Raw genomic sequence first — 24,927 nt, 5'->3', positions numbered from 1 at the left:
CTATGAATCCTGAATTTAGTTAGTATTTTACCTGTAAATGTGTAAGCTGAATTTCTTGTACTCCAGATCATTGTTCAGTCAAATTCCCCCTACAAACAGGGATATTGGTTCATACATGCTTTCACAAGTATTAGAATTACCTATTTGATAGATCCTAAAAACAAAAAGACATTTAAGTGCAAAGTAGAGCCTCCTCCTGTATTTCATAGGAGAGCAAGGTAGTCATCTCCCATGCTACACTAAATTTAGGAGTCTACATTACCATGGAGGTCAGGTAACCAGCTGATGAGATGAGATGACACAGTAAGTCTTCTAGCTGTTTGTAAAAAAGATCTCACTCAGCACACTGCCCCCTCCCATTTTTCATCAAGACAAGGTAAAGCCTTTCAGGTGACTGTAAAAAGACCTGATTCACAATCCCCAGCTTCCACATGGCTCTCCACCATCACCAAGGCAGTGGGGGCGGAAGGCTGGTGACCTGGCAACAATACTCCCTTGCCCTTCTCTTCTCCTGTCCCCATCCCACTCTTTTGTGACGTCTCTTTCTTTCCTCCTCTTAGGAATGCACCAGACACATCTTACACAATTCCATAACCAAACAAACATGACATCACAAGAATTCTTCCCTGTAATTTGCCCTATTGTACTTTTATTCTCATAAAAATAACCAAAATTCAAAACTACATTAAATTAATGGTAGTGAACAGCATCCTGGATATACAAATGTTGTTTAGTCACTAAGTCGCGTCCAACTCTTTGCGACCTCATGGACAGCAGCATACCAGGATTCCCTGTCCTTCACTATCTCTTGGGAGTTTGCTCAAACTCATGTACATTGAGTTGATGCCATCCAACCATCTCATCCTCTGTTGCCCTTCACTCCTTCTGCCCTCGATCTTTCCCAGCATCTGGGATGTTGAGCAGAAAATTATTGTGCTTTGAATTTTTAATTAAAAATTTTTCTAAAATGACTAAGGCTTTGGTAAGTACATTATAAATCAACACTTCTTTGGTAACAGATCTCGTTAAGGAGAAGACAAGTAGCACATAGGATTTTTACATGTAGAAGTCCAACCTTCAATCAGTAACAGACTTCTGTAGGACTTAGAACAAGTAATTTAAGTCTCTGGGCCCCTATAATTTTCACTGGAGAAAATTATAAAAAATCTGCAAGTGGTTATTCAACAAGTTAATTTCCTCATGTTAAAATAGGAACTATAATACTTTTCTACCTCAGTATATTACTGGGAACATCAAAAGAAATAACAAATCTTGAAAAATGGAAGACATTTTTGTTGTATCAATTTGAGCTCTGTATCAGACAGGGCCTAATGAGGAAACAGAAAACTACTTAAGGATTTAAAACAGAAGGGCTTCAATGCAGCGAACAGGTGAGGGAAGAAATGAGAACCAACAGGGAACAGTGATGCAAATCAGAGGTTAGCATGGGAACAAGTCACTACCACCTCTGAACTGAGGGAAAAATGGAGGGAATGTATTGCTACCAGTATCTAAGGCTTAGGTTACCTGGAAGAAGCTGAAAGCATATGGCCTGACTGGCAGAAGCAACAAGAGACGCTTCAGAAACCACACTACTCCTCCAACTTCCCAAAGCAGAGAGAAAGAAGGGAAAGCCCTGTCTTCTCCTTCCTCCCACCCTCCAATCTCCTGCCAGTTCCCCTCACTTGCTAATCCAGCCAGAAACTGTGCTGACACCAGAGCCTAGGAAGGAATGAAGCCCGTAAGGGTCAGCTCCTCACAATACTCAGCAGAGAAGGGAAGGGTGAGGAATGGATCTGAGGGCAAACAGCTCCAAGATCAGCAGAAATACCAAGTCTGCTCAGGAATAAAAACGATGATGAAGAAGGCAGAAACTAGACTGACTCAGCAGTCACGCAAGGATACGTGCTAGAAGATAGCTTTATTAAAAAAAAAAAATTAAACTGCTACCTATCCAACAGGTTTGCCTCTCATGAACTTAAAATGGGATGAGGAAGAAAGGAAAAGTTCATATAAAAGATTATGGTTTTACTACATACCCTGTGTGCATGTGTGCTTAGTTGTGTCCGAATCTTTTCGATCCCATGGACTATAATCCTCCAGGCTCTTCTGTCCATGGAATTTTACAGGCAATACTGGAATGGCTTGCCATTTCCTCCTCCATGGGATCTTCCCAACCCAGGAATTGAATCTGCATCTTCTGCATTGCGGGTGGATTCTTTACCACTGCACCACTGAGGAAACCCTTACTACATACCCTAGGTTAAACTATCTTACTTTCTAAAATCAAAACTTAGTTCCCCATATTTATATATGATATTTTTATATATTTATATGGTTTACTTATAGCTATAATAATATGAACATTAATTTATATACATATATAGAGAGAGCGAGAGAGCAAAGTGTTTTCTCCCTTATTATTCCACTAAATGTTCCCATGAGGCTAGTGAGTCATACAATTTTGGGACTATTCACAAATAAGGAAATTAAGATTCCAGAGGTTAAGTGATTTGCCTGTATTCAAGAGCTTATTAATGGAAGAGGCAGGGCTATATCCCAGGCCTCCAAATTATTCATTTAACCACACCAAGTTTCTGTCCCAATTATAAAGAACTTTTCAATTTTATACATTTTACAACTGGAAAGTCCTTTACAATTGGGACAAAATTTGGTGTGGTTAAATGAGTAACTTAGCAACACAAAATTAATAATAATATCAAAGTTTTCCTATTATCAAAAAAAGCAGAACAGGACTTGTGACTATTATGGTAGCAAGATTTTCAATTAAAAAAAAAACATACATACAGTAAAAATAAAACTGAAAGGACAGAGAGAATATTAAAGACTCTGTCCATTCTTCCTCCTCGCTAGAAATTGAATTCTTTTCTGAGGAATTTCTATGCATAATTAAGCATATGGCAAAGTGTACACATACACAAAGGGGATTATATTAAATGTATTTGGAAACTTTGCTCATATCTACTGAACTTAAGTACATCCTTCCCAGTGACCGAGCAATCCTGCTACTAGGTACATAAGTGTACCCAAAAAACATACACTTTAAGGATGGCATTATGCATAACATCTCACATTAAAAGTATCCCAAATGTTCATTCCAAGTAAAATGAATAAACTGGGGTAATACCATGTTATCATGGAAAAAAACAGCCATTACTGCATGCAACAAGATACATGAATACCACAATGATAATTTTGAGCAAGGAAGTCAGATACTGAAACGTATACACCGAATGATTCCATCCACTTATATCAAGTTCAAAAGTAGGTAAAACCCTATCTACAAGGTAGAAGTTAAATACCTAAGTAACCATCTTTGAGAGGAGTAGTTAATGACTGGTAGGGGGTATGAGGGAGGCCTCTGAGATGTTGATGATGTTCTATAATTTAATCAAGATGGTGAGTACAAGGACTTCCTTGGTGGCACAGTGGGTAAGAATCCGCCTGGCAATACAGAGGACACAGATTCGATCCCTAGTCCAGGAAGATTCCACATGCGCTGGAGCAACTAAGTCTGTGTGCTATAACTATTGAGCCCGCTCGCCCTAGAGCGGGAGCTCCACAATAAGAGAAATCATTGCAACAAGAAGCCCACACACCACAACGAAGAACAGCTCCCCTCAACCAGAAAAAGCCTGCACAAAGCAATGAAGATCCAGTGCAGCCAAAAATAAAATAATCAATGAATTAAAAATAAATACATTGGTTTTATGTTTAAAAAAAGATGGTGAGTACATGGATATGTTCACTTTGTAAAAATGTATTAAGCTGTACAATTATAACATGCACTCTTCTGTATATATGGTGTATGTTAATAAAAGTGTCAGGAATCAAATTAAACAGCCCCTCAACCAAAAAGATTAATTTCTGCAATACCAATGCAGAAGAGGTGGGGGCACACAACTCAGTCTGAGGGTAAGGGCCATGACCTCCTAGACAAGACACAAAAAGCAGTAACCATAAAGGAAAATAATTAATAAATCACCCTGCACCAAAATTAAAACTTCTGATCAAAAAAAGGAGTCCAAAATGGCGGTGGCTAAAAGACAAAGAAAGGGAAAAGTCCCCGAAAATGGAACAATGGAACAAAAGAAAATCTGAGGACTGGAGTGAGAACTTCAGGTGAAACAAACACACCCCCTTCTTGGCTAGCCCAATTTGCACAGAGCAGGCTCAGCGGGAAGAAGACAAAATGTATAAAAGAGGAAGCAAGACGGACTGAGGCCTCTCCTTTGGGGTCGGCCCACTCTCACACCTCGAAGGTGTACTGTCCTTTGCTTGCCAAATAAAACTCTGAGCTGTAACTGAACTGTAAAAAAAAAAAAAACTGATCATCAAAACATGCATTGCTGTATGACTTCATGACGAGAAGTTCAAGCACAGACAGACAAAATTTACTTTCAGGGACAGAAATCAGAACAATGGTTCCCTCTAGGGAACTGAAGGAAGGACTGATTGGGAAGGGGCTGGAAGAAACTTTCTGGGTGATAAAAATATTTAACTCGTCCTGGGAGAAGGTAATGGCAAGCCACTCCAGGACTCTTGCCTAGAAAATCCCATGGATGGAGGAGCCTGGTAGGCTGCAGTCCGTGGGGTCGCTAAGGGTCGGACACGACTGAACGAGTTCACTTTCACCTTTCACTTTTCACTCTCACACACTGGAGAAGGAAATGGCAACCCACTCCAGTGTTCTTGCCTGGAGAATCCCAGGGACGGGAGAGCCTGGTGGGCTTCCGTCTATGGGGTCACACAGAGTCGGACACAACTGAAGTGACTTAGCAGCAGCAGCAGGTGATGACTACATATGTTATTTGTCAAAATTAAAAAACTGGGCACTTAAAATTTGTAGATTTTATTACCATTGGGGAAAAATAAAACATGTATACAGTACCTTCTATTTAAAAGTTAACACTATTCCTCAAAAAAATCAAACAAAATTACGTCATTAAGTGGAGCCAGCAATTCCACTTCAGAGTATATACCTAAAAGAGCTGAAAGCAGGGAGCCCCTTTCTACAGTGGTCCTAAAATGATTCCAAGGAAGTCAAGGCCACATTGCGATGAGGCCCTAGCAGTGAGGTGGGGAGCCACTAACTGGGCACTTTCATCTTCATCTACTGGCCTCATCCTACACCACAATGAGGTGACATTCAGTCACAGAGGATAGATCAATGTTCTCATTAAAACAGCTAACAGAAATGCTGAACACTTCTGGCATGGCCAGTTTGCAAAGGCTCCAGCCTTGTCAACATGGGAAGCCTCATCTGCAATGTGGGGGCTGATGGATCTGCCCTATCAGGAAGTCCTGCCCCTCCACCATTGCTCTCCAGTTGAGAAGTGGAAGGCAAAGAAAGAAGAAGAGGAGACCAACGACAACAAGAGCTTTTTGACTAAATCTCTTATGTAACATATTCAATAAAAAGCTGAAGTCCTAGAAAAAACAGAAAAAAAGCAGGTACTCAAACATATTTATTCATACATCAACATTCATGGCAGTGATACTGATAATAGTGAAAAGGCAGAAACAACCCATAAGTCCATCAACAGATAACTGGATATACAAAATATTTACTGTATGTACAAACAACAAAATATTATTTAGCCTTAAAAAGTAATGAAATCTGTTCAACATGCTATAACACAGATGAATCTTGAAAATATGCTAAGTGAAATGTAGTCAGAAACAATAGGATAAATGTTGCATAATTCTGCATATATGAATGCAATATCGAGAATATGCAAATTCATAGAGACAGTATTGGGTTAGCTTGAAAAGTTCATTTGGTTTTTTCTGAATGATGGCTCTGGTTGCACTTAGTTGTCTTTAACGTCATTCAAAACAATTTTGTTAGATTCTATTGTGACAACTGTCATATCAGCATGCATTTTTTAAAAATTTATCAAAATTGGTGAATTTTTCTGTGGCCACTTAAATACTAAAGATGAAAGAAAAAAGGCAACATTGTTGGCATATTATGCTTTATTATTTCAAGAAATAGTTGTAAAAACACAACTACAACGCAAAAAAAAAAAAAGGTTTCTGCAGTGTATGAAGAAGATGCTATGACTAAATCAAACGTGTCAAAATGGTTCGCAAAGTTTCATGCTGTAGATTTCTTGATAGATGATGCTCAGTTGGATATGACAACTGAAGTTGGCAGTGATCAAATCAAGACATTGAGAACAATCCTATCTATACCACGTAGGAGATAGCTGACATACTCTAAATATCCACGTCAAGCAATGAACGTCATTTGCACCAACCTGGTTATGCTGATCACTTTGATGCCTGGGTTCCCCATGAGTTAAGTGAGAAAAACCTTCTTGACTGTGTTTCCATTTGTGAGTCTCTACTTAAACATAATGAAAACTTTCCATTTTTAAAACGAATGTGACAAGCAACAAAAAGTGGATACTGTACAATAATGTGGAATGGAAGAGATCATGGGGCAAGCGCAATCAACCACCAACAACCAGACCAAAGGCCAGTCTTCATCCAAAGAAGGTGATATGTTGTATGGTGGAACTGAAAGCGAGTCCTCTATTTATAAGCTCCTTCTGGAAAACCAAATGATGAATTCCAACAAGTACTGCTCCCAATTAGACCAAATGAAGGCAGCACTTGATGAAAAGTCTCCAGAATTAATCACAAGAAAATGCATAATCTTCCATCAGGATAAAGCAAGACTGTATGTTTCTTTGATGACCAAGCAAAAACTGTCATGTCTTGGCTGAGAAGTTCTGAATCATCCACCATGTTCACCAGGCATTGCACCTTTGGATTTCCATTTATTTCAGTCTTTACAGAAGTTTCTCAATGGAAAAAATTTCAACTCCCTGGAAGACTGTAAAAGGTACCTGGAACAGTTCTTTGCTCAAAAAGATAAAAAGTTTTGGGAAGATGAAATTATGAAGTTGCCTGAAAAATGGCAGAAGACAGTGGAACAAAACAGTGAATACGTTGTTTAATAAAGTTCTCGGTGAAAATGAAAAATGTAAAAACCAGAGGAACTTTCTGGTCAACCCAATAGAATAGAGGATACCAGGGGCTAGAGGTGAGGGGAAATGGAGAGTTTATATTTAATGGTTAGAGAATTTGTTTGGGGTGCTAAAAGTTTTGAAAATAGATGATGGTGATGGTTGCACAACATGGTGAATGCCGCAGATGCCACTGCATTGTACTTTTAAATGATTAAAGAAGCAAATTTTATGTATGTTTTGCCACAATTTCTTAAAACTTCATTTATTAAAAAATACTTTAAAAGCAAACCACAAGCTGAGACCAAGTTTCTCATATAGTAAATAGATTGTCTCAGACTGTAAATTAAATTCATCCTAGCCTATGCAGCCACTCCAAAATGGGTAAGGTTTTCAGTGAAGACTCCTTTAAGGAAAGAAATAAGCCCACAAAGTAAATCAATTAACTCACCTCAACTGAAAGCCAGAAGAACGTTTTCTGAGTTATCTGAGGTCATATCACAGGAGGAAAACGAAGAGGATGTAAGTAGCCCCATGGAGGATATTTTTTTCTCAGAACCATCAAGTAGTTTAAACAATTCCAAATAAGCTGCTTGTTCTTGAAAAACTCCTAATATATTCAGACAACAATCCCAAATAGAAAGTTGTTTATCCCCTCCAGTGAGTTGGTACTCATGACCCTTAGGACTGGAGTCAAGCTAGGATATTAGCCTCTCAAGCTGAGGAGGGAAGGGTGTGGGAGACAACATCCAAACCCAAACTCAGAACTTCTCAGTTGAAATGCCATGGCTGCTGCTTGTTCAAATAAGTCTCTCTGCCTGTTAATTCAACTTATGTGTGAAGTCCCTATGTTAAACTTATCAACTTCCTACAGTCTACCTTCTACTGAAGTATCATACTGAAAACTACAGCAGTGGTTCTCAATAAGGAACAATTTTGTACCCCAGGGAACATCTGGCAATATCTGAAGACATTTCTGGTTGTCACAACTGGGTGCTACTAACATCTACTAAGTAGAGATGAAGAATGCAGTTACCATCTTGCAGCTCCCCCAACAAACAATTATCTTGACCAAAACGTCAATAGTACCAAGATTGAGAAAATCTAAACTAGAGATTTAAAAGATATTAAAGTAAGGATTTTTAAAATTTTATTGAAGTATGTGTGTGTGCTCTGTCATGTCTGACTCTTTGCAACCTCATGGACTGTGGCTCACCAGGCTCCTCTGTCCATGGAATTTTCCAGGCAAGAATACTGGAGTGGGTTGCCAGTTCCTACTCCAAGGGATCTTCCTGACCTGGGGATCAAATCCACTTATCTTGCATCTCCTGCACTGGCAGGCAGATTCTTTACCACTGTGCCATCTGGGAAGGCTCTTATTGAAGTATAGTTGATTTACAATGTTAATTTCTGCTATACAGCAAAATGACTTATCTATATCTATCTATTCTTTTTCATATTCTTTTCCATAATGGTTTATCATATGAAACCTTAGTGAAAGTCGCTCAGTTATGTCCGACTCTGCAACCCCATAGACTACACAGTCCATGGAATTCTCCAGGTCAGAATACTAGAGCAGGTAGCCATTCCCTTCTCCAGGGAATCTTTCCAACCCAGGGATTGAACCCAGGTCTCCCACATTGCAGGTGGATTCTTTACCAGCTGAGCCACCAGGGAAGTGTACTCACAGACACGAGAACAGACTTGTGGTTGCCAAGGGGCAGAGAAGTAAGGGAGGGAAGTATTTGGAGTTTGGAACTAGCAGATGCAAATTGCTATATATAGGATGGATAGACAAGGTTCTACTGTATAGCACAGGGAACTAAATCAATATACTATGATAAACCTTTACCATCATTTTGAACAAAGTACTATGATTTTGTTCATACTAGATTTTCAATATACTATGTACATACTATTTCATATACTATTACATACTATTTCAACAAAATACTAGGTTTTCAATATACTATGATAAACCTTTATCATAGTATACTGAATATAGTTCCCTGTGCTATACAGTAGAACCTTGTCTATCCATCCTATATATAGCAGTTGGCATCTGCTTATTACAAACTCCCAATACTTCCCTCCCTCACTTCCCTGCCCCTTGGCAACCACAAGTCTATTCTCTATCTGTGAGTACGCTTCTGTTTCATCAGTCAGTTCAGTTCAGTCGCTCAGTCGTGTCCGACTCTGCGACCCCATGAATCACAGCACGCCAGGCCTCCCTGTCCATCACCAACCCCCGGAGTTCACTCAAACTCATGCCCACAGAGTCGGTGATGCCATCCAGCCATCTCATTCTCTGTTGTCCCCTTCTCCTCCCGCCCCCAACCTTTCCCAGCATCAGAGTCTTTTCCAGTGAGTCAACTCGTCACATGAGGTGGCCAAAGTATTGCAGTTTCAGCTTCAGCATCAGTCCCTCCAATGAACACCCAGGATCGATCTCCCTTAGAATGGACTGGTTGGATCTCCCTGCAGTCCAAGGGACTCTCAAGAGTCTTCTCCAACACCACAGTTCAAAAGCATCAATTCTTCAGCGATCAGCTTTCTTCACAGTCCAACTCTCACATCCATACATGACCACGGGAAAAACCACAGCCTTGACTAGACGGACCTTGGTTGGCAAAGTAATGTCTCTGCTTTTTAATATATTATCAAGGTTGGTCATAACTTTCCTTCCAAGGAGTAAGTGTCTTTTAATTTCATGGCTGCAATCAGCATCTGCAGTGATTTTGGAGCCCAAAAAAATAAAGTCTGACACTGTTTCCACTGTTTTTCCATCTATTTCCCATGAAGTGATGGGACCAGATGCCATGATTTTTGTTTTCTGAATGTTGAGCTTCAAGCCAACCTTTTCACTCTCCTCTTTCACTTTCATCAAGAGGCTTTTGAGTTCCTCTTCACTTTCTGCCATAAGGGTGGTGTCATCTGCATATCTGAGGTTATTGATATTTCTCCCAGCAATTTTGATTCCAGCTTGTGCTTCTTCCAGCCCAGCGTTCCTCATGATGTACTCTGCATATAAGTTAAATAAGCAAGGTGACAATATACAGCCTTGACGCACTCCTTTTCCTATTTGGAACCAGTCTGTTGTTCCATGTCCAGTTCTAACTGTTGCTTCCTGACCTGCATACAGGTTTCTCAAGAGGCAGGTCAGGTGGTCTGGTATTCCCATCTCTTTCAGAATTTTCCACAGTTTATTAGATTTCACATGTATGATATCATATGGTGTTAGTCTTTCTCTTCCTGACTTACTTCGTTTAGTATGACAATCTCTAGGTCCACCCATGTTGCCGTATTATCTCATTCTTTTTAATGGTTGGTAATTTTCTGTGTGTGTGTACACATATATATATGTACACACAACATCTTTATTTAGTCATCTGTCGATAACATTTAGGTTCATTACATGTCTTGGCTTGGTAAATAGTGCTGCTATGAACACAGGGAAGCATGTATCTTTTTGAATTAAGAGTTTTGTCTAGGTATACGGTCAGGAATGGAGCTGCTTGATTATATGGCATCTCTGTTTTTAGTTTTTTGAGGAACCTCCATACTGTTTTCCATAGTGGCTGCATCAATTTACATTCCCACCAACAGTGTAAGAGGACTCTCTTTTCTCCACAGTCTTTCCAGGATTTACTATTTGGAGGCTTTTTAATGATGAAGACTGATCAGTGTGAGGCAGTACCTCATAGTTTTGATTTGCATTTCTCTAATAATTAGTAATTAGGAGCATCTTTACATGTGCCTGCTGGCCAACTGTGAGACATCTAAGGATTGCACAGTGAAATATGGAAGCTTTCTGTTCAAAATACTACCTTGATTTTTAATTTGTCAAAGTTCACTAATCCCTGGGGCTGATTTTTTCCTGCTTTCTTTATACTTCCCTATGTTTTCCAAATTTCTATAAGCTTATGCTGATTTTCTCATTAGAAATTAAAAGATGCTAACTTCTTGGAAGGAAAGTTATGACCAACCTAGATAGCATATTAAAAAGCAGAGACATCACTTTGCCAACAAAGGTTCATCTAGTCAAGGCTATGGTTTTTCCAGTAGTCATGTATGAATGTAAGAGTTGGACTATAAAGAAAGCTCAGTGCCAAAGAATTGATGGTTTTGAACTGTGGTGTTGGAGAAGACTCTCGAGAGTCCCCTGGACTGCAAGGCGATCCAACCAGTCCATTCTAAAGGAGATCAGTCCTGGGAGTTCATTGAAAGGACTGATGTTGAAGCTGAAATGCCAATACTCTGGCCACCTGATTCGAAGAGCTGACTCATTGGAAAAGACCCTGATGCTGGGAAAGATTGAAGGCAGGAGGAGAAGTGGACAACAGAGGGTGAGATGGCTGGATGGCATCACCGACTCAATGGACATGGGTTTGGGTGGACTCCGGGAGTTGGTGATGGACAGGGAGGCCAGGCGTGCAGCAGTTCATGGGGCTGCAAAGAGTCAGACACGACTGAGTGAATGAACTGAACTGAACTATATTTATGTATGAATCACACCCCTGACACTGTGCAATACAATGGTATTGCAAATGTGTAAAACGGTTGCCCAAAGGCAAAACAACCTTAGCTGATTAACAGACAGATCCACTGGGAGAATGGCATTGAAACATATATATTATCATATGTGAAACGAATCGCCAGTTCAGGGTCGATGCATGTTACAGGATGCTCGGGGCTGGTATGCAGGGATGACCCAGAGGGAGGATAAGGGGAGGAGGGAGGTGGGAGGGGGGTTCAGGAGGGGGAACTCATGTACACCCGGGGGGAATTCATGTCAATGTATGGCAAAACCAACCAATATTGTAAAATAATTAGCCTCCAATAAAAATAAAAATTAAAAAAAACAGACAGATCCAAATCAACAGATTTTATCTTCCAGACACTTCACTTGGCCCTGTTCACATCATACCTGGAATATTCTATTTAGTCCTAAACACTCTACTTCCAAGATAGCCAACAAATTTCACTATAGAGCCAAAGCAATAATGGCAAGAGTTCTAAACTCTCACATGGAAAGAGCTGAAACTGGAAATGTTTAACCTTCAGAAGGATGGACCTAGGGAATACACACTGCATTTTAATTATTTGCTTATATTCCCTGTGCCCTGAAGACTGTCAATTCCCAGAGTGCAGAATCCATGCCCTATTTATCTGTGCATTCCAAATACCTATCACTGGTCTTGGAACCTGCTAAGTACTCACATGTATGAGGGGTTCAAGAACAGGAAAAACTAAACCTTAATACCAGAAACCAGAAAGTGGTTGCTCTGCAGCGGGGAAGGGAGGAAGAACTCATTGGAAAGGGCACTATGGCACTGCTTAATTTTATAGCATACTTGTCAGATATGTCCCTTTTCCAATAACTATAAACTTTTTATCTCCTTAGACTGAATTGGGCATGGGCCAATTCTTGATTGGTGTATACTAATTACAATTTTCCTGGACTGGAAGTCAGCTGAACCACACGGCATGACCCTGGAGGAAGTCTGGAAAGAATACTGGAAAGATGATTACAATACCCACAAGTCCCAAATCACCCTACTGATTCAATGAACAGATATCACAGCAAGAAGATTCTCATGTCCAGAAATGGTGTTTAAAATATTAGCAATGGGGACTTCCCAGGTGGTCCAGTGGCTAAGACTCCTTGCTCCCAAATGCAGGGGCCCTTTGATCCCTGGTCAGGGAACTGGATCCCACCTGCCAGAACTACAGATCCTGCATGCCACAACTAAGACCCAGTGCAGCCAAATAAATACATACAAATATTTAAAAAAAACTAGCAATGATGTTAGACATTGGCAGAATTCATCTATATTTCATAAATAATCTACATTGTAGATGTACTGTTCTTTCAGTGAAAGCTGTTTTCCTAAAAAAAAAAACAACTTTGAAAATAAATTCCTGAAAGTTAATATTTTCAAACAACTTGTATTATAATTTCAAAGAATAATAGAAACAGAAATGCCCTAAGTAAACACTTTATTAACAAAATCAAAACTTAGCAAACAATAGGAGAACGCATGCTGCAAAACGGCATATAGCCTGGTGACTAAAACTCAGGTATGCAAACGAGCAACACATAAGACCCTGGGCAACTCACACCCCTTCCATGTTTCCTCATCTAGCAGATAATAAATAAATGAATAAACAATAAAACAGATGGTCCCTCCTGCTAAACAAAAAGTTCAGCTATTTTCTAATGCCTAGGAAGTAGATAAGACACCCAGTCCTTTAGAACTGGGTGAACATGGAAGAACATCCAGTATAGTCACTGACAAACTTGATGCAAACCCTACGACTTCCTAGGTTAACAAATGAAGAAACCTTATTCCTCTATATAACACGTCCCTCTATTGGATTTTATTAGTTAATTATTTTTTGCTGCATCTCACAGCATCTTACTTCCCAGATCAGGGATCTAACCTGGGCCCCCAGCAGTGAAAGCGCAGAGTCCTCAACAAGTTAGTTTTCCCAGACTTTATAAAACCTCACACTTATTCAACACACATATACATGAGATTATTTGAGTTCTGATTTGTACTATAGGAACTATATAGCGGTTTTTCCACAAGTAGAAAGTTAGTACACATTTATAGATTAAAATAAAACCCCATTTAAACATACTTTTAGGTAAAATCAATCCCCTAATATCTAACAACTTCACAAAATGAAAGTTAGATATGGCAGAATAGAAGAATCAATAAAACAAGAGAAATCTGTGCAAATATACAGACGCAATGAAATTATATACAGACCTTCTTTCAGCCGGGGTTTTTGAGATTCAGCAGACACAGGAAGCTGCGTTTTCTGAAATGAAGAAGCCTATGTTAAAGTACCACCATAAATCTTGCTAGTTTAAAGAAGCATTCAAATAAAAACCATCAGCTCTCCAATCATGCAAGTAATCTATTAACTGCATAAAAGTTCAAAGAATTATTTTGAATATGGTTTAAAAACCAAATGTCAAGTTGTACTTTTGCTGTCCCAACTATTAATAATGCATAATGCATATTTATTATATATACTTACAATGTGCCTTTATTATATAGAACTGTAATGTATGATATAAAGTATACAAATAAATGTGCTAAGTTCTTAGACATATTAGTATTATAAAACATATTAGTATTACACTTAATGCTATACTGCCTTGCACCCAAACGAAAAAAGTGACAATTTTGATAAGAGGAAGCTTATAAGGTCATCTACACAGAGATGGTCTAGCACTTAATTCTAGGATGGAGTATTTTTAAAGAGCCGTTATTTAATATCATAGACACACTATTCTATACCTTAACTTGGCAGAAAATCTTCAAGTGAATTTTTTTTTTATTCTGCCTCCCATGTTGTGTATAAGAAGCTTCCCAGGTGGCACTAGTGGTAAAGAACCTGCCTGCCAATGCAGGGTATAAGTAAGAGATGCAGGCTCAATCTGGGTCAGGAAGAATCCCTGCAGGAGGACATGGCCACCCACTCCAGTATTCTTGCCTGTAGAATCCCATGGACAGAGGAGCCTGGCAGGCTGCAGTCCAGAGGGTCGCACAGAGTCGGACATGACTGAAACAACTTAGCATGCATGCATGTTGTACATAAGCAAAAATAATGGCTGAAAATTTCCAGAAGCAATGAGACATACTAATCTTTAGATTCTGGATGCTCAACCAATTCTAACCAAGTTAAATGAAAATAAATCCACACTTAGATACATCATAGGACCTTGACAGTGACAATAAGTTCTTAAAACCAGCCAAAGGAAAAAACATATCACCAGATTATCTGCAACAAAACAACAATTAGACTGATGGGTGACTTCTCAACAATTAAAAACAGAAGATAAGATCATTGACATTCTAAGAATAATTAGAATTAGTACGTTACCCAAGAGTAAAGTACTAAGTAAAGTGAATATTAACCTAGACATCAGATCAGCAAACTATGGCTCACAGGTCAAATCCAGTCTATGCTTATATGGCCTGCAAGCTAAGAATGATTTTTACATTTTTCATATTAAAAATTTTTGTAATATTTTAGAACACATGAAAATTATACAAAATTCAAACTTCAGTGTCTACAACCAAAATGCTTTCAGAACAGTTACACTCACATGTTTACATATTACCTATGAATGATCGCCACTATCAGTGCATAATTGACTTACTTGTGACAGAGAATATATGGCCTATGAAGCTCAAAATATTTACAACTGGCCCCTTAAAAAACAGTTTGTCAACTCCCAATCTGAACTCTTACACCAAGCAAAACTAACATTCAAGAACAATGGCAAAATTTAAAAGTCTTTCAGACAAAAATTGAGTTTTTATAATTCCTAAATAAATTTTTAATGAACATACATTAGGAAAAACGAAAATAATCTCAGAAGCAAGGAGTAGAACAACTTAAGGAACTGGTAAAATATGGAAGTATAAGCATCCACTTAAAACAAAAAGTGTAATTTGTGGCGCTGAACTGAGAAATACAAAAACTAAAAAACTGAACAATGGCATAACTGGCAGAAAGCAATGGGTAATAAAACATTTGATGATCCCTGTATTATTCAGGTTTAAGTATGAACTTTAAGTTAAATATGTATTATTTTAAAAATCTGAGTACTCTCTTAAGGAAGATGAAAGTCAGAATGGAAGATGAAAGTCAGAATAGAAGGAGAAAAAAATGAAATTCTCTAGTTAAAAGACAGATTGCCAGAATGGTTTGTTTTTTTTTTATCTAGATATATGCTATTTGTATAAAGAAACATCTAAAACGAAAGGGCAAAGGAAAACTAAAAGGGAGAACAGATACACCAGAAATACAGAAGCAAAAAGGAAAAGTAGTAATATTAACATTTAGACAAAACAGACTTCAAGAAAAAAGCTTCATCAGGGAAACAAAAACAAATTAAAATAGATTGAAAACTAATACAGAAAGGGCAAATTTTAAAGCCTTTAAAAAAATACATAGGGTAGGGAAGTTTTCAACAAGATACAAAAGCACAAACCAATTAAGAAAAGACATAAACATTCAACTACATTGCAATTAATAACTTTTGGGGACTTCTCAGGAAGTCCAGTGGTTAGGACTTGGTGCTTTCAGTGCTGTGGCCTCAGGTTCAGCCCCGGTCAGGGAACTAAATAAGACCTCTTGAGCTGCTCAGCACAGACAAAAAATAATAACTTCTGTTCCAAAAAGGAGGTAAAGACTGAAGACTGAGGGAAGCTATATGCAATACAAAACAAAGCCAAAAAAGTCAAGTAACAGCCAGTAACTGTAAGTATTACAAGTCAGTAAGAAAAACAAATATTGAGGTAGAAAATTAAACAAAACACAAGAACTAGGCATTACAGAGAAAAGGAAATGGAGACAACCAACAATACTAGTTACTAATCAGAGAAATGTAAATTACTATCATTTTGGCCACCTCATGCGACGAGTTGACTCACTGGAAAAGACTCTGATGCTGGGAAAGGTTGGGAGGAGAAGGGGATGACAGAGAATGAGATGGCTGGATGGCATCACCGACTCGATGGACATGAGTTTGAGTGAACTCCGGGAGTTGGTGATGGACAGGGAGGCCTGGCGTGCTGTGATTCATGGGGTCACAAAGAGTCGGACAGGACTGAGCGACTGAACTGAACTGAACTGAAGATTTCATATCCACCATGTCGACAAAATTTAAAGCTGTAACTATAACAAGGGTGTGAGCAATGGGAACTGGTGGTAGAAGCATAAAAAGCTACAATCATCTCAAAAGTTCCCATAAGCTATAAAGTTAAAGTTTATGCAACCCATAAACCAGCAATCAATCCATTTCTAGGAACACTCTGGGGGAAACTCTTACATCAGGAGACATATATAAAAGTGTTCATAGCCAGATCTGAGATACTAATAAATTTTGCACCCTTAGTACTTCAGTTGCCTTACCCTAGTCCTGGCCCTGTTCACAGCAGCATTCTTTTTTTTTTTCCTTTTAATTAAAAACCAGAAGTGGGGGGGCAGAATTGAACTCACGGAAACAGAAAGTAAAAAAGTGCTTGCCAGGTGTTATAGAATGAATATGGTCTAAGGATCTAATGTATAACATGGTGACTATATTTAATAACACTGTACTGAATAACTGAAATTTGCCAAGAGAATAGAATTTAACTATCCTCATACACAAAACAGGTGATGGGTGTGTTAACTAACTCAATGATGAGAATCTTTTCATTGTGTGTGTATATATATATACATATAAAATCATCACGTGTATATTATAAATATGTAACAATTTTGTCAATTATACCTCAATAAAGGTGGAAAAAAATCAGAAATAACCCAAATCTCTAGTAGAATGGACAAATTGTAGCATTTCCCTATAAGATACCTCATAGCTTTAAAAAATGAAAAAAACATTAATATTTTTAAAAAATCAATATATTGTTTAAGGATATTAAGTATGATAAAAGCTATAATGAAAACCAAATAACATAAAATTAAGGAACAAGATCATTTCTGATTAAAAAAAGAGGAAAATGCAGCAGGAAAGAGACATTTAGGTAAGTTTGTTTTTAATGACTCATTTCTTAACATGTGAAGTATGAGTACAAGTTTTCATTATAGAGTTGACATTTAAACAACATGGGTTTGAATTCTGAGGGTCCACTTACACACAGATTTTTTTCAACAGTAAAAATATTAAATTTAATGCTCGGGGCTGGTGCGCTGGGATGACCCAGAGGGATGATACGGGGAGGGAGGTGGGAGGGGGGTTCAGGATGGGGAACACATGTACATCCGGGGCGGATTCATGTCAATGTACGGCAAAACCAACACAATAATGTAAAGTAATTAGCCTCCAATTAAAATTTAAAAATTTTTTTACAAAAAGACCTACTGTACAGGAAACTCAACTTAATACTCAGTAATGACCTATATGGGGAAAGAATCCAAAAAAAGAGTGAATACAAGTATAACTGATTCATTTTGCTGTACACATGAAACTAACAAATCACTGTTTATTAAATATACTCCAATAAAAATTATTAATAAACAAAAAAATTAAATATTTAAATGTGTGTATAATTTATATATTAAATACTTAATATTTTATATATTGAATACAGTAAAAATATTGAGTATATGTCAGTAGTAAAAATACAAACATATCCCAAGACTGGTTAAGTCCACAGATGCAAGGGAACTAGGGACAGACAGGGCCACTGTAAATTAGACTTAGATTTTCAACTGTGCAGAGAATAAGTGCCCCTAATCTCCATGGTGTTCAAAGATCAACACTGCTCTTTAAAACTTTTAATAACCTTTTATTCTTTCATAACAACCAAAAAATTAAAAAACCTCAAAATAAAAAAGAATTTATAATTTATTCTTTTAGCTATTTTATTATCTTGATAGAACAGACACAGAAATCTTAACTAATAAACAAAACAACCCATTTTTTCGGGAGTTGGTGATGGACAGGGAGGCCTGGCGTGCTGTGATTCATGGGGTCGCGGAGAGTCGGACACGACTGAGCGACTGAACTGAACTGAATTTGCCTCCAATAAAATAAATTAAAAAAAAAAAGAAAAAATAAAATAAAATGGGCAAAAGACTTGTAGAGACACTTATAAAAGATATGGATGAATAAGCACATAAAAAAGTACTCAATACCATTATTCATTAGGGAAATACAAATTAAAATCACAGTAACCACTACTACACATCCACTAGGTGAGGTGAAGTCACTCAGTCGTGTCCGACTCTTTGCGACCCCACGGACTGTAGCCTACCAGGCTCTTCCATCCATGGGATTTTCCAGACAAGAGTACTGGAGTGGGTTGCCATTTCCTTCTCCAGAGGATCTTCCCGACCCTGGGATTGAACCCAGGTCTCCCACATTGTAGGCAGACGCTTTACCGTCTGAGCCACCAGGGAAGTCTCATCCACTAGATGAGCTAAATTCAAAAAGGTTGACAATACCAAGTGTTAACAAGGATGTGAAAAAACTGAATTTCTCATACACTGCTCATAGAAGTGTTAAATAGTATAGTTTAGCCACTTAAGGAAACAGTTTTAAGTTTTGTTTCTTTTTAAAGCATAAGCTTACCATATAACATAGCAATTACTCTCCTAGAGAAATGAAAACACAGGCATGCAAAAATTTGTACGCCAATAATCATAGTGACATTATTCAAATAGCCAAAAATAGGAAACAATCTAAATATCTATCAATTCTGCTTAGAAATAAAAAGTTACAAAGTTTTACTGTTACATACAATATGAATGAATCTCAAAATACATGCTGCTGCTGCTGCTGCTAAGTCACTTCAGTCGTGTCCGACTCTGTATGACCCCACAGACGGAAGCCCACCAGGCTCCCCCGTCCCTGGGATTCTCCAGGCAAGAACACTGGAGTGGGTTGCATTTCCTTCTCCAATGTGTGAAAGTGAAAAGTGAAAGTGAAGTCTCTCAGTCGTGTCCGACCCTTAGCGACCCCAGGGACTGCAGCCAACCAGGCTCCTCCATCCATGGGATTTTCTAGGCAAGAGTACTGGAGTGGCTGTGATTCAATTACACGAAATTGTAGAAAAGCAAAACTGTGCAGACAGAAAGCAGATTAGCCACGTGCTGGCATTAAGAGTATACCTGTAGTCAGGTCTTAAGGGAACTTTCTGGAGTGATGGACGTAAGTGAATGGTAGTGGCAGGTGTGCAACTATTTAAATTTACTAAAACTGACCAAACTGTACACTTAAAATAGGTAAATTTTATGGTATGTGTATTATACCTCAACAAAGCTGGCTAAAGAAACCAAAATTTTTTTTATCTAACTGGGACTTTTTTAACTTTGGGGAACATATCAATTCAGTTCAGTCACTCAGTCGTGTCCAACTCTTTGCAACCCCATGAAACACAGCACGCCAGGCCTCCCTGTCCATCACCAACTCGCGGAGTTCACTCAAACTCTTGTCCATCAAGTTGGTGATGCCATCCAGCCATCTCATTCTCTGTCGTCCCCGTCTCCTCCTGTCTCCAATCCCTCCCAGCATCAGAGTCTTTTCCAGTGAGTCAACTCGTCGCATGAGGTGGCCAAAGTATTGGAGTTTTAGAGAGTCTTAAATGGTCAGAAAGCACTTTCATGAGTCAGCGGTGCTTCTTTCTGCACAAAGTAGAATTAAAATAAATTACAATTTTTTGAGGAGTCTCTTTTTCAGAAGATCTTCCAGGACACTGTGCAATACAAAGGATTCTCTTAGCCCACTCAATCTCATTCATAACTGGGAGATATGTATAGTAAGATCCTTACTTTTTTTTGGTTCTTTCTTCATCTTTAAGTAGTTATATGATCATTTATTCATCTAACATTCATATTAGATGATATATGCCATCACTTGATATATGTTAGGCACTATATTTGAGCAAGTAGTAGCAAGTAGTAATTCTTGCTTTCTGCTCTGAAACGTGTAATCTTGTAATTTACAGAAAGAATGATGGGTATTTACACAAATACACCAAAAAAAAAAAAAAAACCCCACCAAAAAACAGGAATTAGGGAGTTATATAGTGCTGGAAAAGATTCTTGACTTCAAGAATCTCCAAGTCCCTTGGACTGCAAGGAGATCCAACCAGTCCATTCTAAAGGAGATCAATCCTGGGTGTTCATTGGAAGGACTGATGCTAAAGCTGAAACTCCAATACTTTGGCCACCTCATGCGATGAGTTGCCTCACTGGAAAAGAGTCTGAAGCTGGGAGGGATTGGGGGCAGGAGGAGACGAGGACGACAGAGAATGAGATGGCTGGATGGCATCACCGACTCAATGGACATGAGTTTGAGTGAACTCCGGGAGTTGGTGATGGACAGGGAGGCCTGGCGTGCTGTGATTCATGGGGTCGCAAAGAGTCGGACACGACTGAGCGACTGAACTGAACTGAAAAATGTCTTTAAGTATAAAGCAAGGAAACCAGAATTATTCACTTGTTTCGTTAAGCTCTCTAAACTATTATGTATTCTTAAATAAGACAGAAATATCAGTCCCCAGTTCTCCTAAGAAACAAGTAACAATCCTCAGTAGTTTCGGTAGCATATTACTAGTTATACTTCATTTTGCCAGGATGACTTCTAGCCTCAAGGTCTTTGCTGCAGAATTCTTAGATTTTTCCTTACAAATGTGTTCAAAATTCTGAATTTTAAGTCTTTTTGTCTTCTCTCCTCTATAAACACGTTATCTACAGATCTACATGTTTCTCCTTTGCATCATAAAATTAACATCACACAATATATCCCTGTTAACAACAGGCCCAACATGGAGTCATGTTTGTTTGCTAAGCCCCAAGTCACCAAATCAAAACTTAGTTTTAGCGCTCCCAGATATGGAATTTTACACCAATCAGGAGTCCTCTGATCAGCACTAGTTATATACTATAACTGATAGACCTCTGCCATCCCCTGAAGGAAAGTCACCTTGCCATAACCAACCCTCTTTTCGTCTATAACTTCCTTGTTCCTGCTCCCTTTTGCCTATGAAAGTATTTTTGTACAGCTCCTCAGAGCTCCTTTCTGTCTCCTAAACTGGATGCTATATCACTGAATAAACCCAATATAATCTTTAAAATTTACTCTGAATTTCCTTTAACACCCCACTCCACAACTAGTTTTTACTTAAATGTTCACCACAGAAATCCCTCCACATCAACATATATAGTTCGGACATTCTTTTTAACGGCTGCATTATATTCCTCAGTATGGGAATATCAGAAGTCATCCATTACCCTCCTGATGGGAATTCACTCTGTTCCCAGCTTTTTGCCACTATAAACAGTACTGCAAGAAATACCAGTGGACCAGCTGCTTATGGTTTGCTTTATTTCAATATGATACAGGTGGAGTGGCATGGCTAGGTCCTTTTAATTCTATTACAAGACACCACATAACTTTCAAAAAGGATAGAAACTCAAATTTCCATTCAGCCCTAACCTGAAAGATGAGTTATTAATTTGATAATAATGAAAATGATTAACTTGCAGCCAAAGTGCTAAATCATATCAAAATAAACCATTCTCTTTAATACACTACCAGGGATTCAAAAATATAGGACAATTCTGCTATCATACTCATATTCTGTTCACGAATACCTACCTACACCTGCAATGAGCACTGAAGAATAAGCTCTATTTGCAGCAATGTCATCTTGTCCTTTATACCTTACATTTAAGATTATGCAGCTTAAGTATCTTATGTTTTCAATGTCTAAATTCTAAGAACATTAATAACGCTTTTAATTTTGTTTTTAATTCGTAGCTTAATAAATTGCTTTGGGCCTCATGCTCTGTATACAGAGTTTTCTCATTATACTAAAATAATTTGGTTTCTCTGAAGACAGACTAGAAAACAAACAGACCCCCGACAGGTATTACCGGCCGTGCTCCTCAGCAGCCAAAACTAAGGTATAAAACAGTCTGTCAAAGACTTATTTTTTTTTAAGGGCAATAAATTCCGAGTGGGGTCGCAAAAAAGTTCGACACGACTTAGCCACTAAAACAACAACAACAAGTAAGTCATTTTAACAAATCCGCAGAACACGCTTGGAAATTTAACATTAAAACAAGGGAAACAAAGCTTCACACTTGGAATTCTATACAAATTAGAGCCAATTGTGAATTTACGCCTCCAAAGTAACTACTACGGGGTCATCCTGAACTCAACTGAGTTATTCTGTATTAGCAGTCCTGTGGAATTTAATGAACGCTTAACTCAGGTCCCGACCCACACGCAGAGGAAAGCCTTCAGGATCTGTCTCACTGCCTAATCCAGAATTAACAGAAACTGTCTCTGCACAGGTGACCGTGCTTCCTTTCCTAACCTCGTAAGACAGAAAGCATGGGGCGAGCAGAAAAGCCTTTTCTGATGAAAACCTCCCTTCTCTCTCCGGAGCACCCCAAGAGCAACCCCAGTCCTAGCACAGGCCCAGAGCTGGAAAGATCTCAGTCGGGACCCAGGCCGAGCAGTTCCCCGGAACCCGACCGCGTCACCCCGCCCGACCCGAGGTGTTCCGGCCCAGCCCCGCATTTCTCCAGCGGCCGCTCCGTGGGACGCAGGCCACCCGCCGACCCGCCTCTCCGCTCTGCTCCTCCCGGCCCGACCCTGCCCAACCGCAACCCCGGCCGGAGGCCCACACGAAACAGAATCTCTAAGCTCACCGTAGACAGCTTCTCTTCAGCCATCTTAGCTCCGCCCACTGCTGCGAGGCCGGAAGTTGCCGGTTTCCCAGACTACCAGGCAAACGGAACTCGTAAGACTGGGGAAGAGGGGAGAGGCCTGAACAGGGAAAGAAGTAGATCGCCGAGCTGAAGGGTTTGCCTGGGAGGTTGAGGATCTTCTACAATGTCGATACGGGTGGAGCGCTTTCGTGCGGTCCATTTAGTTCTAAAGGAGCCGGTGAGGGAATACGCAGCCAGACGTCGCCTTCGTCCCGGCCAGTCCCTACCGCCCTACGCCCTCGTGTGAAAGTTCCTTGAGAAACCCCCCGACAGCGCTGGATACAGCCACTTGGCCCCGCCCAGCTTTGACGCCACCCAGCGTTTATTTCAAGCCGCCTTCTGGGAGTCCCGGCTCCCAAGCCCAGATCCTACAGACCCTTCGGCTGAGAACCTCATTTTCGCCTTACATAAAAATTCGTAGATTTCTTGGCTGTCTTTATCCAGCTAAGGTATTACCCGCCTCATCAGCCTCCCACTTCTTTTACGCTGCTGCTGCTGCTGCTAACTCGCTTCAGTCGTGTCCGACTCTGTGTGACCCCATAGACGGAAGCCCACCAGGCTCCCCCTTCCCTGGGATTCTCCAGGCAAGAACACTGGAGTGGGTTGCCATTTCCTTCTCCAATATGTGAAAGTGAAAAGTGAAAGTTAAGTCGCTCAGTCGTGTCCGACCCTTAGCGACCCCACGGACTGCAGCCTACCAAGCTGCTCCATCCATGGGATTTTCTAGGCAAGAGTACTGGAGTGGCTTGCCATTGCCTTCTCCGAGGTTGCAAATCCTGCCGGTGGGCTGTATTTGAATGCAGTCTTGTATTGATCGGAAACTTAAAAATTAGATTTCTTAAGAAAGGCAGAAATCTGGCCTCGGAGTAAATAAAGATCCGACGGTAGGTGTGCGGTCCTGCTTGATGGTAAAACAGGTCTGAAAACTGACTGCTACCGTAGGTAGCATTTGTTCACCATTCTGCCACCGTCCTGGCTTCCCAAACCTTTCTAGCCCCTGGTGTGGTGAATTAAACGCTTCGTCTTTCCACGGGGTGATTGTGAAAATACGTGGGCTGTGGAGTCAAACATGAGTTCTAAATTTGACTGATGCTTAACATGAGCCATTTCCTTGAGCTTCATTCACTCCAGTACCAAGAGCTATGTGATGAGCAAAATACAGGAGATCCCTGACCTTAGAGCACTAGTCTCCAACCTTTTTGACACCAGGGATCTGTTTCATGGAAGACAGTTTTTTTCACACAACCAGTGTAGGGGGGATGTTTTGGGGATGATTCAAGAGCATTACATTTATTGTGTACTTCAATTACTACATCAGCTGTACCATAGATTATCAGACATTAGATCCCAGAGGTTGGGGACCCCTGCCTTAGAGCGTAGTGAGGAAGTCACACATTAAATAATAACATAAGCAAAGTTTATGAAGAAACAGTTCACTAAAGAAGAAATACAAATGCGTCTTAAACATATGAAAATATAACTTTGCGAGGAAGAGAAAACATGCAAATTAAAGGTTCCAAGAGATACTTTCTACCTCTTACATTGGCAGAGAACAAAATTTTCACTGAATTATGAGTAAACATGCATTCTTCCTCTGTGGCTAGAGAGAATGTGAATTGTTACAGCCTCCATTGACAGCAGTTTGGGAATTATTTCCCAAATTAAAAATGCACAT

The 24,927-nt window shown here is 39.4% G+C and overlaps 1 protein-coding gene across 6 annotated transcripts in view; it reads right to left on the bottom strand.

The window, feature by feature from the left end:
• Window positions 1-24,024, bottom strand: part of BBS4 (Bardet-Biedl syndrome 4) — a 54,018-nt gene extending 29,994 nt beyond the window's left edge. The window contains exons 1-3 of one of the 6 annotated variants that reach the window (XM_055437360.2): window positions 23,193-24,024; window positions 13,775-13,826; window positions 32-89 (exon numbers count right to left, since the gene is read on the bottom strand). In XM_055437360.2, coding sequence (XP_055293335.1) covers window positions 32-71 — 40 coding nt within the window. In that variant the 5' untranslated portion in view covers window positions 72-89; window positions 13,775-13,826; window positions 23,193-24,024. Of the gene's footprint in view, window positions 1-31; window positions 90-7,449; window positions 7,479-13,774; window positions 13,827-23,192 lie in introns of those variants that run through there. The other 5 variants (XM_055437359.2, XM_088839969.1, XM_088839970.1 and 2 more) reach the window with 5 other exon arrangements.
• Between the last annotated feature and the right edge of the window lie 903 nt (window positions 24,025-24,927).

The sequence above is a fragment of the Moschus berezovskii genome, chromosome 9 (assembly GCF_049115385.1).
Source record: "Moschus berezovskii isolate FMDL1 chromosome 9, NW_MosBer_1.0, whole genome shotgun sequence".
Taxonomy (NCBI): domain Eukaryota; kingdom Metazoa; phylum Chordata; class Mammalia; order Artiodactyla; family Moschidae; genus Moschus; species Moschus berezovskii.
The sequence above is the reverse complement of the archived record's forward strand: the minus strand, read 5'-3'. Positions and strand labels throughout refer to the sequence as shown.